At 47.0% G+C, this 14577-nt stretch overlaps 1 protein-coding gene across 2 annotated transcripts in view; it reads right to left on the reverse strand.

Annotated features, from left to right (window-relative positions):
- Positions 1-14577, reverse strand: part of ASH2L (ASH2 like, histone lysine methyltransferase complex subunit) — a 1246012-nt gene that overhangs the window by 179792 nt on the left and 1051643 nt on the right. For both annotated transcript variants that reach the window (XM_069617945.1, XM_069617946.1), the window contains one exon: positions 339-431. In XM_069617945.1, coding sequence (XP_069474046.1) covers positions 339-431 — 93 coding nt within the window. The remainder of the gene's footprint in view (positions 1-338; positions 432-14577) is intronic.

Here is a 14577-nt window from a genome sequence, read left to right on the forward strand (position 1 = left end):
CAAATACAAAATGTACAGCTGTCACCAGCCTACTGCCCAACATACTTTCTGTTTGAGGGAAGGTTTTTAAAAAAAGTACCCCCTAACCTTGTGGGCTACCAACGGCATCATACCAGAAGGGAGTTAGAACAGCGGGGTGACTTCAGACATAAACACTAAAGTACAGTAAAGTTAACACAAAAGGTTTAGGGGACACCGAGTTAGCAAAGTGAATCCCAAAAATGGAAGTCCGACTTCACTGTCCTGTTTGGAAGGGTTCCTCAATTTACCTATCACCAGAGCCAGCCTCAAATCTCCCACCCGCATCCTTCATATATTTTACTTCCTCTATGGCTCACCTGGCTTCCAGTTGTAGGTTTCAGATTCTTCTCTGCTTTATCCACAAAGTCCTTCTCTTCAAAATACAAGTAACTCTTGAATTTGATCAAAGCCTTTGAAATGGAAGCAGAATATTCAAGTTATTTAGTTACAAAAATGTACGTCAGCTGGAAGAGTCAGCTGCACATGTTAAATCAAATCCCTTAAAATGAAATCACTGTGCCTTTACCAGAAGTGAAGTCCATCGTAACATTGTCACTCAGCAGTAATCAAATAAAAGACCCCAGAGTTTTTTAAGTATAAACAGGTGCATGCATATTGCTTCAAGAACAACCATATTGCTTGACAACAGCAAGGAACTTATGCCTTCAACAAGACATTCATGAGATAACATGGTAATCAAGTGAGTTAAGTCATTATTTGGCACTTACTGCTCACACATAAGCAATACACCCTGCCTCACCGTGAACTAAGAAAGGTCTAGAAACAAACTCTTAATAATAAACCTTTTCATATCAAGGTGCAAAGCTTTTTTTCTATCTTAATGTACCCGTTTAACCACTCCATTCCCTTCTCTTACCAACAACATTCACCTTTACACACAGTCTGCTCAAGTCAATTAAAAGCTCATTTGCTCTGCAATCATGCTTTTACAAACATAAAACAGTAACTTGGGAGCTAGTAAAAGTATACTTTTAGACCGCTAAAGCACCATCAACGTTCACCTATGCCCACCTCCCCCTTTGGTTCTTCCATTCACAAGCTGTACCAAATAAATTGTTCAACTAAAAACACTACCACCTCACTGGAAACTAGCAGTGCTACAAGCTTACTCCAAAACGCCTTGCAGATGCCTTATTCCTGCATCCCTAAGTAAGAGCTTCAACCATTTCAAACTTGATTTGGAATAGAGTGGGCACAGAAACAAAAAGTGGATAACTTATTTAACAGAGGTGCACAAATGGAGTCACTCATCATTTTGATTCCACCTCCCAACCACCACAGCAAAAGGAGCAAGACTATATGGAATTTAATTTAAAGGGCCCTGTTGGGGTGGTCACTAAAGGGTCGAATGGGAATGAACGGTTTGCGTTGCACGCGCCATATTGGTGACTGGGGTGATGGTAATATTGACACGATATTGGGATTTAGCATGTATCTAGTGCAGCTAAATAAGGTACAGATGAGTGTTATTTTTGGGTTTAAATACTACATTTTAGATTCACATGCACGCAGAAAGATAATGTTAAAGCAGCAGATAAAAACAATGTAGGTGTGTGGCGTACCACGCACCGCCTAAATGTTGGGCAGCAAGGAGCTTCTTATGCACATGTGAGGAGATTTACAATGGAGAAACCACTGTGAGAGGACGCGTCAGTCTTGAACATACATGCAGACAAATACATTGGGGTCTTCAGGGTAATGATTTTGGAAGAGTTGGAGAACACAGAGTACATGGCAAATGCACAAATCTGTATGTGGCTAGTCCTCTTATAGCTAGTGATTGGGCGGCGAGATAAACTCTGACTGGGAAAGCTGGTTGAGCAAGTTTGAGGAAAGGCAGTGAGCAGCTGCGATAATATCCCATGGTCAGCTACGTGCAGGCGCAGGTTTTTACGACTTGGTACCATTGTGGAGAGGAGATGTAATCTTAAGTACATGGGAGCATGTTATTTATTGTCCAGTAAAGTCTGGTCACCTGATCGTCAGTTCAAGGTCGAGTAATAAACCTGCGTGAAGGGATGCTTAAGGGCAGAATGAACAAATGGTTTAGGGTTTGGATCATGTTCTTAGGACGTGCCAAGAGGCCATGCGTGCTGAATTGGTAGTCGTATAGATTAGTGTAAAATGAGGGCGCCAGCAAGTTAGGGCTGATAATATACTTATCGCCAGTTCAAAAGGAAGTGTTATTTCTCTTCCTCCTCGTACTGTTGAAGTGTCATTGCAAAGACCATGTGCATCATGTTCGGGGTTAGAGGCAATTGTTTATTTGTAAAGTGCTTATACACAAGTAAAGCTCTTCAAGGCGAGAAGGGAACACAGTCATTCTTAGGCCTTGAAGATTTCAAATGATCAAACAACAATAGCTAGCATACTAGGCCAGATGCACTAGGCCAGATGCATATCTACTAGAGAAGTGCTTGACAAGGAGTGAGGAGAAAAAGGGTGGGGGGGGACATACAGATCAATAAATGAATAGTTACTCACCGTACTGACTAATGTACTCTTAGTCCATAGTCCCCTTACCTCCATACTTTATGGGCGTCCCTCGCAAGGGACGGGAGATGGAACCTTTTTCTCTAGAATAAATCTTCTTCCCCTTTAAATTTAGAGGTGGGCACGGCACTGGGAGCATGCGCTTGCCTGACCCTACCCACCGGCGCAACTCCCAGTCCCCATTGACGTTTCGACAATGACAGGCATTGCCCAAGTACACCAGTATTATTAGGGGGTGGATGGTGGGATGTATGGAGGAAAGGGAACTATGGACTAAGAGTACTTTAGTCACTACGGTGAGTAACTATTAATTACTCTTACATCCCGTCCCCTTTCCTCCGTACTGTATGGGTGATTACAACTGAATGTAGCCCCAGGGTGGAGAGGAGCCCCTCCTTACGAAAACAGGTTTCTTAGAACCGCCTGCCCCAAATGCCGTGTTTGACGTAGAGACGGCGTCCAAACAGTAGTGTTTACAGAAAGGCAAAGGGGTAGCCGCCCTGCCGATGACCTGCCATGGCACATGCCGTTGGAATGCGATGGCCATGGCATTGGCTCTGACCGCATGGGCATGTACTTTTTTTTTAAATTTATTTTTTATTTTCATAACAATACCAACAAACCAGGTTATCATCATTGAAACATTATTCAGCAGTCTTACTTGTTAACCTCTTCTCCCTCCCGAGAGCATAGTCTGTGCTTAAGTCTTCTATTCCAGGGCCCTGATTACAAGCTGCCATCTGAGGTGGTGTCTTTGTTCCTTGAATGGAATAAAGGCACCGTGAGTGCCACCCATTGTTGTAGATCGTCACTGTTGTCTAGTTTCTGTTCCCATAATGCGTTCTCCCATGCTCCCGATTCCGCCGTTACCCATTTCTGGAGGTCTCCCCACCACAATACTGCACTTTGGCTTTTGATGTTTTTCCACCCCATGGCAATACGCCTTTTTGCCAGTATGTACATCAGGTCTTTTAGCTTGTTCAGTGGTTTGTTCTTTCGACTTCTCCTATATCCACCCAGAATGCATGACACTGGGGTTTGTATTTCCAAGTCTATGCCTGCCTCAGCCACCTTTGTAGCTATCTGTGTCCAAAAGAGTTGTATTTTCCGGCACCCCCAAAACATGTGAGTCATTCCGGCACCTGTTTCTATGGGCATGTAAGTTAGCTGGCACTGTTTATGCTGCCCCTCATAGGCCTCTTCGATGGCCGCAACCATCCAGCTTGCTATGGAGGCCTGATAACCGGGCCTTGACCCACCGAAGGTGACAAACAAGGTGTCCGAGTTGAAGAAGTCATTGGTTCTGTCCAGGTAGTATTTCAGCGTGCGTGTGACATACAGATGGTGCAAGACCCTCTGAGGCTCGTCCTTGGGGTCAGCGAATAAAGTGGGTATGAATATTTCCTCATTGAGATGGAACGAGGAGGTCACCTTGGGTAGGAAAGCAAGGTGCATCCGCAGGACGACCTTGTCCCTGAGAAAAGTGGTGTCGAGTTCTGATGCCACCAGAGCCTGGAAATCGCTGACTCTGCGAGCTGAGGTGAGGCCCACGAGCAGAGCGGTCTTTATGGTGACCAGCCTGATGTCCGCAGACGCCATAGACTCAAATGGTCTGTGCGCCAAAGGCGCCCAACACCACATTAAGGTCCCACACTGGGTGTGGCTTCTTTATAGGCGGGTAAAGCCTGTGGAGGCCAGTCAGATGTCACTTGACCACCGGGTTGGAGGAGGAGAAGAGGCCCTCCTCCGAGTTCCTGTAAGCCCCTATGGCTGCCAGATAGGTGCAGCATGTATCCACACCAGAGTGGGCGAGGTATGCTGAAAAGGAGAGCACGTCGTCCTAGGTGTACTTAAGGGGGTCAATCTCCCTAGAGTTGGCCCAATTACAGAATCTAGACCATTTACTCTTATATTGGCTCCTAGTAGCCTTACTTCCAGCGCCCTGGAAGATCTCTAGGTTAGCCCGAGATAGGCTTAAGTGTTTCAGCGTGACCTGCTCAGGAACCACGCTGCAAGGGCTAGCTTGTGAGGAGCAGGGTGGAGTACCATGCCCCCCTGCTGGGCCAGGAGAAGGGCTGGGCCCAGCGGTAGGTGAATGGGTGGTCTGTCCGAAAGGCTGAGGAGCTCGGAGAACCACGGTCTGGCCGGCCACAAGGGAGCTATCAAAAAGATGCTGAGGTGCCGGGATTCCTTTATCTTGCAGATCACCCTGTGGACTAGGGGTGTGGGCAGGAAGGCATATGCCGTCATGTTGTTCCATTGGATCTGGAATGCATCGCCCAGGGAGCCACAGCCCTGCCCCTGCCAGGAGACCAAGTGTTGGCATTTCCTGTAGTCCCGGGAGGCAAAAGGATCCACCTGGGGATGCCCCCACCGGAGAAAGATCTCCTTCAGTACAAGGTTGTTCAATTGCCATTCGTAATTGTCTACCCCCAGATTGCTGAGCCTGTCCGCTTCCAGTTTGGATTCCCCCGGGATGTGGACAGCCATGAGGTACATGTCGTTCTCCAGAGCCCATTGCCACATGCCGACTGCTAGGTTGCACAGCGGAGGGGATCTGGTGCCCCCCTGCTTGTTGACATAGTACATGCTGGTGGAGTTGTCCGTCTGGATAAGAACTGTCTTGCCCTCGATAAGAGGGAGAAAGGCCTTCAGAGCCAATCATATGGCCTTCAATTCCAGCCAATTGATGTGGGACTCCTGCTACTGCCGAGTCCAGACTCCATGGATGTTGTGGTTTTCCAGGGTGGATCCAAAGCCCTCTTGGGAAGAGTCTGTAGTAACTGACCGGAGGGGCTGGCTGCTGGAAGGGCTTGCCCTGCCTCAGGTTGAAGTCTGCGGACCACCATTGGAGGTCCGGGAGGAGAAAGGGAGGAATGTTGACTGGCTCCTCTTGGGAGACTGCGAAGTGCAGCTGTAATCCCTGCATCCTGAGTCTTGTGTGGGGCACAGCCAAAAGGACCGCTGCCATAAGTCCCAGTATGTGTTGGTAACACCAGGCCGAGGTCACGGGCCTGGAGAGGAAGTGAGTGTAACTCTCTTGATGGCCGCAATCTTGTCCTCCGAGGGACAGACTCTCACAGAGCTTGTGTCCCAGATGAGGCCCAAGACGGTCAGGCTCTGTGTGAGTTGCAGCTGAGACTTTTTGAGATTGATAGTGAACCCCAGGACGTGGAGTGTGTTCATCAGTGCGGAGGCAGTATGCTGACCCGCTTCCGGAGCAGTGGCCCGGACGAGCCAGTCGTTCAGGTATGGGTAGACGTGGTGGCCCTGGGCCCTGAGGGGGGCTGCCACTGCATTCATCAACATGGTAAATACCCTGGGAGCCGAGTTGAGGCCGAAGGGTAGCACCTTGTATTGGAAATGGAAGCCCATGATCCTAAAACGTAGTAAAGAAAGATGGGGCTGCCAAATCGGGACATGTAGGTAAGCGTCCTTCAGATCCAGGGAGCACATCAGTCACCCTTGTCCAGTGTTTCCGCAATATGAGCTGGCGTAACCATCTTGAATTTTTGCAGAGGGAGGTAGAGATTGAGGGTGGAAAGGTCCCACACAACTCTCAGTCCAGCCTGGTTCTTCTTCTGTATGGCAAAAATCCTGGAATAAAAGCCAAAGCCTCGCAGGGAGGTTGGGACTCCTTCCACAGCCTGGCTCTCGACGAGCGACCAGATCTCTGCAAACCGAGTTGCTGTCCCAATCGTTGGGAGACGAGGGGAGGAGGGAGGAGAGGAAGGTACCGGTAGGCGGTACCCCGTGGAGACTACAGAGGATACAGGGGTCCAAAACATTCTGGCGCCAAAATTGCACGTGATAGGCAAGCCTTCCCCCCACTGTAGACACTTGGACCCAAAGGGGCATGTCATGCCTTTTTTCCCTCTGAGGCTGCTGCAGAGAAGGGGGATTGGAAAAAACCCTTGCCTCCCTACCCCCACTTTTGGTGTTTCCTCTGATGTTGACACGGAGAACAGTCCTGTTGTCTGACCTCCGTTCGTGGAAGCCTCGGAAACCGCGAAGCGCCCACCCCTTTTCATAGCGTTGCTGCGTCTAGGTGTAGGCCTTGGGCATGGCCTTTGTAAGAATAGATAAAGACTTTGCGGTTTGCGAGCTGTTCTTTTTATCCGATTCCGTATCCGTGTTGGAGTGGAAGAGGTCACTGCCCTCGAAGGGAAGGTCCAATATGCGTTCCTGGACATCGGGATTAAATTTAGTACCCCAGAGCCAGGCCGTTCTTCTCATGTCCGTGGCAATGCAGATGGCCCGGGCAGAGGTATCAATTTTGGCACGATGGACTCCATAATGTCCTGCGCTACCAGCCTGGATTCTCCTAGTCCAGCCTTGAAGCGCGCTTGGCTCTGTACCGGAAGGTCTGGGAGGAAGTCCGCAATTTACTGCCAGAGCCTTTGGTTAGCGGCTGCCAACTTGGCATCTGCGTTGGCCTGCCGCAGGTGCAAGGAGGCGTTGGAGTACAGCTTCTTCCCGTACGCCTCCAATATCTTCTCCTCCTTGCCTAGCAGTGTCGAGGACGAGGTGGACGAAGTTGACTGAAGCTTGGAATAGAGTGACACCGCAGCTATCACATAAGAGTGCGGTTGATGATGTGCTGAAAGCAAGAGTGCGTTCCCCTCCATCTGCCTGTACTTGGTGCCGATTGACAGCCCGGGCGAAGTGCGGCTTGAGCCACCCCTTCTTGGCCAGAGCAACTACGTCTTTCTGCATGTGGATCCCCTCTTTGGTAGTGGGTCTTCGGGTGAGGACTTCTGCTAAGACCTCCCTCCTCGGGCTGCCTGAGGAACGCCCAAATACTCTGCCAAACCTGCAAGGCATTCGTGGAAGGCCCCGGCTGAAGATGGCGTGTCAGGGTCCTCCTCCGTGTCCGCCAGGCTCGGGCAGTACGGAGCTGGTGGAGGAGTGCTGGTGCCGTGGGCTGCGGAGTGGAGACCTCAGCCGGTGGCTGGTGTGGAACCACCTGTACTGTGGGAGGAAGGGAAGCCTGAATTGGAGGACCCGGCTGGGGCAGTAGCGTCTGCGCTGGGGCCTGTGGCACTGGAGCCATCAGAGGAATGACTATGGGTGCCGGTGGGGTGACCTGAGGGAGCATGTCCCTGATGGCATCCCGGAGGATGGCCCCCATCTGCGGAGTTTGCATCAGCCCTAGGAACCTATCAAAGAATCTGTCTTAGGAGGCTGTAGAGGTGGCAGGTGATATTGATGGAGTAGCCAAGGACAGCTGGGGCCGGGGCACACTCTGCCTGGGGTGCAGGGGAAACCTGCACTGAGCTGCTGATGGATAAACTGCCCGATACCCGCAAGAGGGGGTATCGGATGAGCGGCCAGCTTGTCTGGAGCGGCAGTCATTTTGTCGAGCTGCGTCCCTTGTGCCGAAGTCGTGGTGCCTGATTCACTGGAACCAGTCCCGTCCAAGACACTTGGTGTTGGAACAAAAGGCCTATCCCGCAATTTAGGCTGTGACCGGGAAGGCATACTGCCCTCGGCAGAGCTGCCGGTAGTGCTGCGTGAAGGCGCCCCCTCGGACATGATGCCGGTACTAGGGCGCTGCCCCTCTGGAGTAATCCCAGTAAAAGAACCTTGCGGTCCCTCAGAACTGACGCCGGAAGGATTCGGAGAACCCTCATCCGTGAGCTGGACTAGCCTTGGTACGTGTGCTGGTACTAGAACCCAGCAGGTTCCTCCCGGTGGGGCGCTTCTTTGGGAAGGAGTAGCCCTTACAGGGTGCGATGGTGAATAGAGGCCTTTCCTTTGGCCTCGAGCGATGTTTGACTAAGTCCTTTAGTTCCTCCGGAAGTGACTTCTGGAAGAGATCCATCAACCTAGCTAGCCTGTTCTTCAGTGCCCATGGAGTCAATGTGTCGCACGTGGAACAACCTTCCCAGCCGTCGTCGGGGCCAAGGCAGCGGAGGCAAAGGGCATGGGGTCAGTTGTAGGGAAGAGTCCCTCGCAGGCTGGACACCTGCTGAAGCCTGCTGAAGTCGACATGCGCCAGGTGGAGCGTGGCGTCATAGGACCAAGTACCTATTGAAAAGAAAAAACAAAGATAAAAGAATATCCGGGGAACAGAGTGTGGTATTACATGGCTGAAGCCAAACCCAGCTGTGCTGGTGAATTTGGCCCGTTCCTGTCGATGAGGAAAAGGCGCTGAGGAGAGGCACCGGTGGGCGTAGTCAGGCGAGTGCATGCTACCAGGGTGGCACCCCTGTGTGCCTCTAAATTTAAAAGGGGAAGACATTTTTTTTCTGGTGAAAAAGTTTCCGTCTCCCGTCCCTCACGAGGGACACCCATACAGTATGGAAAAAAGGGGACAGGACGTAAGAGTAACTACAGTACTGGCCTGGTGAAATTTCAGATTGTTTGGTGGTTGGTCATCCAATGCACCTATGCATGAGTATTTCAAGCACGACCAAGCTAGGGAGGGCAGACAGACTTGCAAGGTCTACAGCTTTCAAGGTCAAGGTTGTGCAGGTGCGCAGAACAGGAAGCGGGAGGGGGACAAGTGTGCCCAGTCCAGCAGGGGCCTGGGTTAAGTGCAGAGTGGTTGCCCCTCTCATTGAGCATATTGCAGAAGTGCCAGGCAGGGTGCAGTGGCCGGAGGGAAAGAAGCAAAGAGAACAGAGGTTAGCAGGGGAGAGGTAGAGAGAAAAAGGAAGAGAAGAGGTAGGGTCTTGGAGTTTCTGGAACTTAAGGAGGTCCGGCTCAAGACAGAGGTGGGTAGGCTGCTCCAGAGAGAGGCACCTGCAGAGGATAAGGATCTACCCCCAAATCTCTGTTTGGAGAAACGGCTCACCAGCAGAGAGTTGGAGGAGGCTGAGCAGAGGGCTCTAGAAGGAGAGTATTTGGGAAGAGAGTGCAGAGGGGTACCAGACCCCCCTCCCACCTCAAACCGAGTACAGATAACATGATAGGCTGACCAATGGTTCCAGTATTGCAGACATTAGAATTATAGGGTTTTTAGAGATAGAAAAGTGCATGTGGGCGACATATTTTTGGGGTCAGAATGACCTAGGAAGTGTAGGGTGTCTCGGTATGACACGCACATCATGAATATGTAAAAATGTATTCTGGAAACTGGATAGAAGCTGAGATATGCTCAAAAGTAAACATTGATTTACTGTTTGGTAACCAAGGCTGAATAGACCGATTGTAAAATGGATGCCAAAATACAAAATGGCTTCGGGAATAGGTGTCAAAAGGACTGTACCATGCTGATGTTAAAATATTCTTTTGCAGCAGTTCACTGTAAGTTAAAGCACATCTGGGATGGTATATTTAGAAATGTTGGCACAGAAAGCAGACATGATTGATAGATCAGATAGAGGCAGAGAAGTTACCAATGAATACAGATCAGCTGCAGTACTTGGGGCAAGCATGATTTAGTTTATATGCGTTTCTTCACAGTATGAGGCACTGGCTGAAAATTGGCAGGACGTCACGAAGCAGATAAGACTGCTGTTGGCAGGAGGTGAAGAATGTATAATTGTGTTTGGCTGAGTCTAAAATAAGCATTATCAGTCTATGTGTCAGTCAACCAGTAGTTGCCAAAAATGAACTCATGTGGGCTTGGTGAGTGATCGATAAGCCACCGAATCAGAGACAAGAAGGGGTTTATTTGTAGTTAAGAAACCAATCAGAGATGTATCCTGAATTTGCATGAAAATATTGTGTCATTGAAAAAGGCCTATAAAAGCAAGATGATTGTAGGAGCTCTGTGTGCCTTCCAGTGTGTCTTCTGAACCTGTATTAAAGATGACTGACTCGGGGACAAGGAGAAAGGAACGGATGCCCGGATACTGGTTCAGAGTCCACAGAGGTCAAAGCTGATGAAGTGCAGAGGGTCCCCTTGTACACAGGGCGCCCAGGCAAAGGGACCCTGGAAATCTTTTAGGGACAAGAACCTAAACTTCATGCTGGCATGCTGACAGAATTGGGGAAATGCCCGGGGAAAGTGGCAGGGTAAGTAAATGAATCTGCACTGAGCCCCCATTTTGTCAGGGAAAGTCTCCCCATGACTGGCAGCATGATATGATGGCGCACTTTGACATCTATGGATTATGGTATGTATTGTAAGGGGACAGAGGCAAAGGAATAAACATGTTATGCATATATTAAAGTAATCAGTAAGTAATCAGTAGTTAAAAAAGTTATCAGTGGTTTAAAAAGGAACAGGGAACATAGAAAATAGTGTAGAAAAGATAATGATTGGTGTTTTTTGTGTATATAGACAAGAGATACAGAGATAAGATGCCCGGAGGATCCTGGTCCAAGGGATTTCAGAAGAAGTCATTATACACTTCAATTGAAGTAAACCGAGGAGATGCAGAGGATAGGTCCCTGTAAAATAATGACAAACACCTATCAGGGTATGTTTAGGGGCAGAAATAAAGCGAAGAGCCCTGAGGATTAATGTGAAGAGTCGACTAGTTTGTCGGTCTGTATGTGTCTGTTTCAAATTAAGGTGTTGAAGAGTGACAATGAGTTGTACAAAGTTGAGATGAAGTCAAGAAAGTACATTATTTATTTAGGGCAGGTGATTTGCACCAGACCAGAAATAGACAGAAAGTAGTGAAAAAGATAGAAGTTTGAGCAAGCCGTTGATGGGCATGCTCATATGTGCTGTCTGAAATGTTAGAGAGAAAAACATGGAAAATAATAAATTACAGTCAAAATTGTGAACATTTTTGCACCCCTTGAGGCGAGTGAGTGGAGGGAGCTGGGGTGTTAAATTATATATATGTACAAATGACAGCCTTAGCAAGCCAAAAAGCTTTGAAAGATAAAAAAAAAAACATCAAGCACATCATAGAAACAAAGGTGAAAGAAAATTGCACATAAATCAATTTTTGCTCATTAAAACGGCAGAGTTAAAACAAGACAAGAAAAAGTCATTAAAATGAGTTTTTAACACAAAAACCGGCACCAGATTCCTTTTCTCCAGCAAAAAGTGAAGGGAATGTGATATATGACATACTTTGAAAGTGAAGCAACAAAGCGAGATAAGCAATTATTGTATGCGCTGTGCGCACTTGGCAAAAAGCCTGCATTGACAGTGCACGATGAAAATTAATGTTCAAATCCGTGCTGCTGGAAGAAACCAGGGTTTCTTCCCAAGGTTAAAAAGATGAGGAGCTGACAGAGTCAAGAGGTAATTAAATAAGTTGAAGGAATGTAAAGCTGCATGGAGTTTTGGGAAAAGATAGCTTTTCAAGTCAAGGCAGCTGTGAGCTAGTCTTACACGTAGAAAGAGCAAATACTGGTTTGTATTGGCAAGGAATGGAAAAAATATGTGTATTTGTATTTACACCGTAACAAGAGAATTTATAAAGAATCATGGAAATATGATTGAAGCAATTAACAATTAGTAGGGCTGAAGCCAATATCTGTATAAATATGCAAGGAAAATGTTTCGTGATTCATTTGTGTAGCTTTGAAAAAATTAATTTTTTCATGGCATCGGTGCTTGGTTATTAAACCAGATGCTAAAAGAAGCGCTGGATTAGATTAATATGCTGTGAGGTAATTTAACCCCTGGTTATTTAATAAAAAAAAAGGGTGTATATTTTGAAGAATTGTTGATTCTGTCAGAGGAGTTCTATATGGTAGAACCTTGTTTTGAATGCATTGTTTTGAAAGGGAGGCTGTTCCCAATTATTGTATATGCGTGAGCAGAGGAGAGAACCCATTGAGTCACTGTTTAGGGTTATGCAAGTCACTTCCCATTTTTAGGAGGTTGGTTGGTCATTTTTTGCAGTTGGTGTTGGATGTAGTCTTTGTTCGGCACACACTAGAGCTCCGTTGATTTTATGTTAGGCAAATAGCTGTTTTTTGTTGGTGATTGATGGGACATTTTTGAAAGAGTATAGTTCATAAGGCATGAATGGGCCAATTGTACAGATGAGAAAAAGAGGGAAAATGTTTCACTAAGCGTTTTTTAGTGCGCTATGAAAAGAAAGAGATTGCAAATTAAAGCACAGGAGAGTGTTGGGGATGGTCAGAACAGGGTGAACATTGTTAATCAAGGACAGATTAAGAAGACACAGGAGATGCATCATAAATAATGCAGTGTCATGGAGATGTTACACATGTACACTTAAGCATGTGCACCAGGGCCAGAGCAGACTGGATAGGTTTCAAGGGGCGGGGGAACAGTGTTTCCCCCACTATATAATATAAACTACATAATATTAGGGCATTTGGAAAAGAAAAGGAAAAAATATGTCCAAGATCACACAAATTGTGAAGCATGGTGCTAAGAGTAAAAATGCAATTATGAGTGCAAATTACAGTAACAAGTATATTAATGCAGTAAGTAATGACATTGAGCTAAGCACAATGAATATTTATGGAGAATAGCAAGAATATATGATACAAAACCACCTTTTTGGGGAAAAACATTGGGAAGGCATGTACTAATGCAAACGTGTATTTAGAATGAGGAAGCAGTGGGTAATGAGAGGAAGCACTCACAAAGCGCACTGGGACTAAGGTCACACAATATGGATAAGGGGCATGATATATTAAAACAGTTATATTGAGAAAACATTAGGTTAAAAACGTATTTTTTATATAGAAGCACACACCCTGATTGGCCTGACTTTTAATAATAAGGAGTCTACTATTTAGGGGTTTTGTAGGGTTTGTTAAAATGAAAATGTATTTATGGATAAGTAGACGGAGGCTGAGTACTGAAAGAAGAATGAGGGAGGGTTGGCACTATTATTGAAGTATGGCATGGATAATTATTATATGTGATGAATTGATTTATTGGGGAAAGAAATAGAGATGATTCTCTGTCATGATCTGCTTATAAGAAGGGGAATGACACACCCACATGCATGCACACACACACACAAATGCACACACACAGGCGCACATGACAAGGTACGCAAACACATATGCACACATGATCTTGTGAGAGTACAGGCAATCAATGGATTGCAGGATCAATGAAATTATATTTTATTTATGTTGCACTCATGCACAAGGGTTTCAGAGCATGACCAGGCAAAGGGAGGGAAACAAGGGAGAACAAAAACAACAATCTTACTAGGCCCAGTGACATTGAGAACATGCACACAAAAGACGCACACAGGTAGTCAGAAGAAGGAATTCAATACTGCAATAAGAACACACTCACATACACACAGGATGCCTTAGCTTTATATCAGGAACACCAGTTTGGGATATTATGGGCCTCATTACGACCCTGGCGGATGGACCATGGTGCTAATAGCACCATGGTCCATGCCGGTAACTCTCCGACTCCGCCATGGCGGAATGGGGAATTACCACCCCATTCCGAGGTTGGCAGAGTGGTAATTCCCCCTTCCGCCATGGCCCTTCCCCATTCCCATTTTTGCCCGATAGCGCCTTCCCCATTATGCCCTAAGTACGGTGCCGCAAATTGCGGCACCGTACTTAGCACCAAGGTCCCTTTGCGGCATGGTTTTTAACGCCTGCAAAAAGCAGGCGTTAAAATCACCATCCCTCAAAGGTACCTTGTAATCAGGCGTTAAGGGTCGGCCCCGTTTACGGCGCCGTAAAACCCTTAACGCCTGACTCGTAATGAGGCCCTATGTTTTGCTGAAAATATGATGTAAAAGAAGTTAGATTTCCTTTTTTAAGGAGGATGAGGACCTGCTTGCTTATTTTCAGGAGCACTTAACTCTTGAAGTGTATGAGCAGAGGTGAAAAAAGTGGCAGTATTTTACCACATTTTATGTCAGGGAATGCCTGAACAGGTACAGAGGCACTTAAGATGCAAGTGGGACTGGAAGCAAAACCGTGGCTTGAGATACAGTTGACTACAGTACATTACTGTTAGCTGTTACAGGAGAAGAATAACAATGCTAGGAAAAATTAAGGAAGCCAAGTTAGTTCAGAAAATATTGTTAGAATATACCATAGAAGGGGCGGTATTGACAAAGCGGGGAAGGGCTAGGAGTACAGTAAGCAGTGGGTACATCAAAGGCGAATAATCAGCACAAGATGGACCAAGGAAAGAATGACCACAAGGCAAAGGAATGGGTTATA

This window comes from Ambystoma mexicanum, chromosome 10 (genome assembly GCF_040938575.1).
Source record: "Ambystoma mexicanum isolate Mex_15411 chromosome 10, UKY_AmexF1_1, whole genome shotgun sequence".
Taxonomy (NCBI): Eukaryota; Metazoa; Chordata; class Amphibia; order Caudata; family Ambystomatidae; genus Ambystoma; species Ambystoma mexicanum.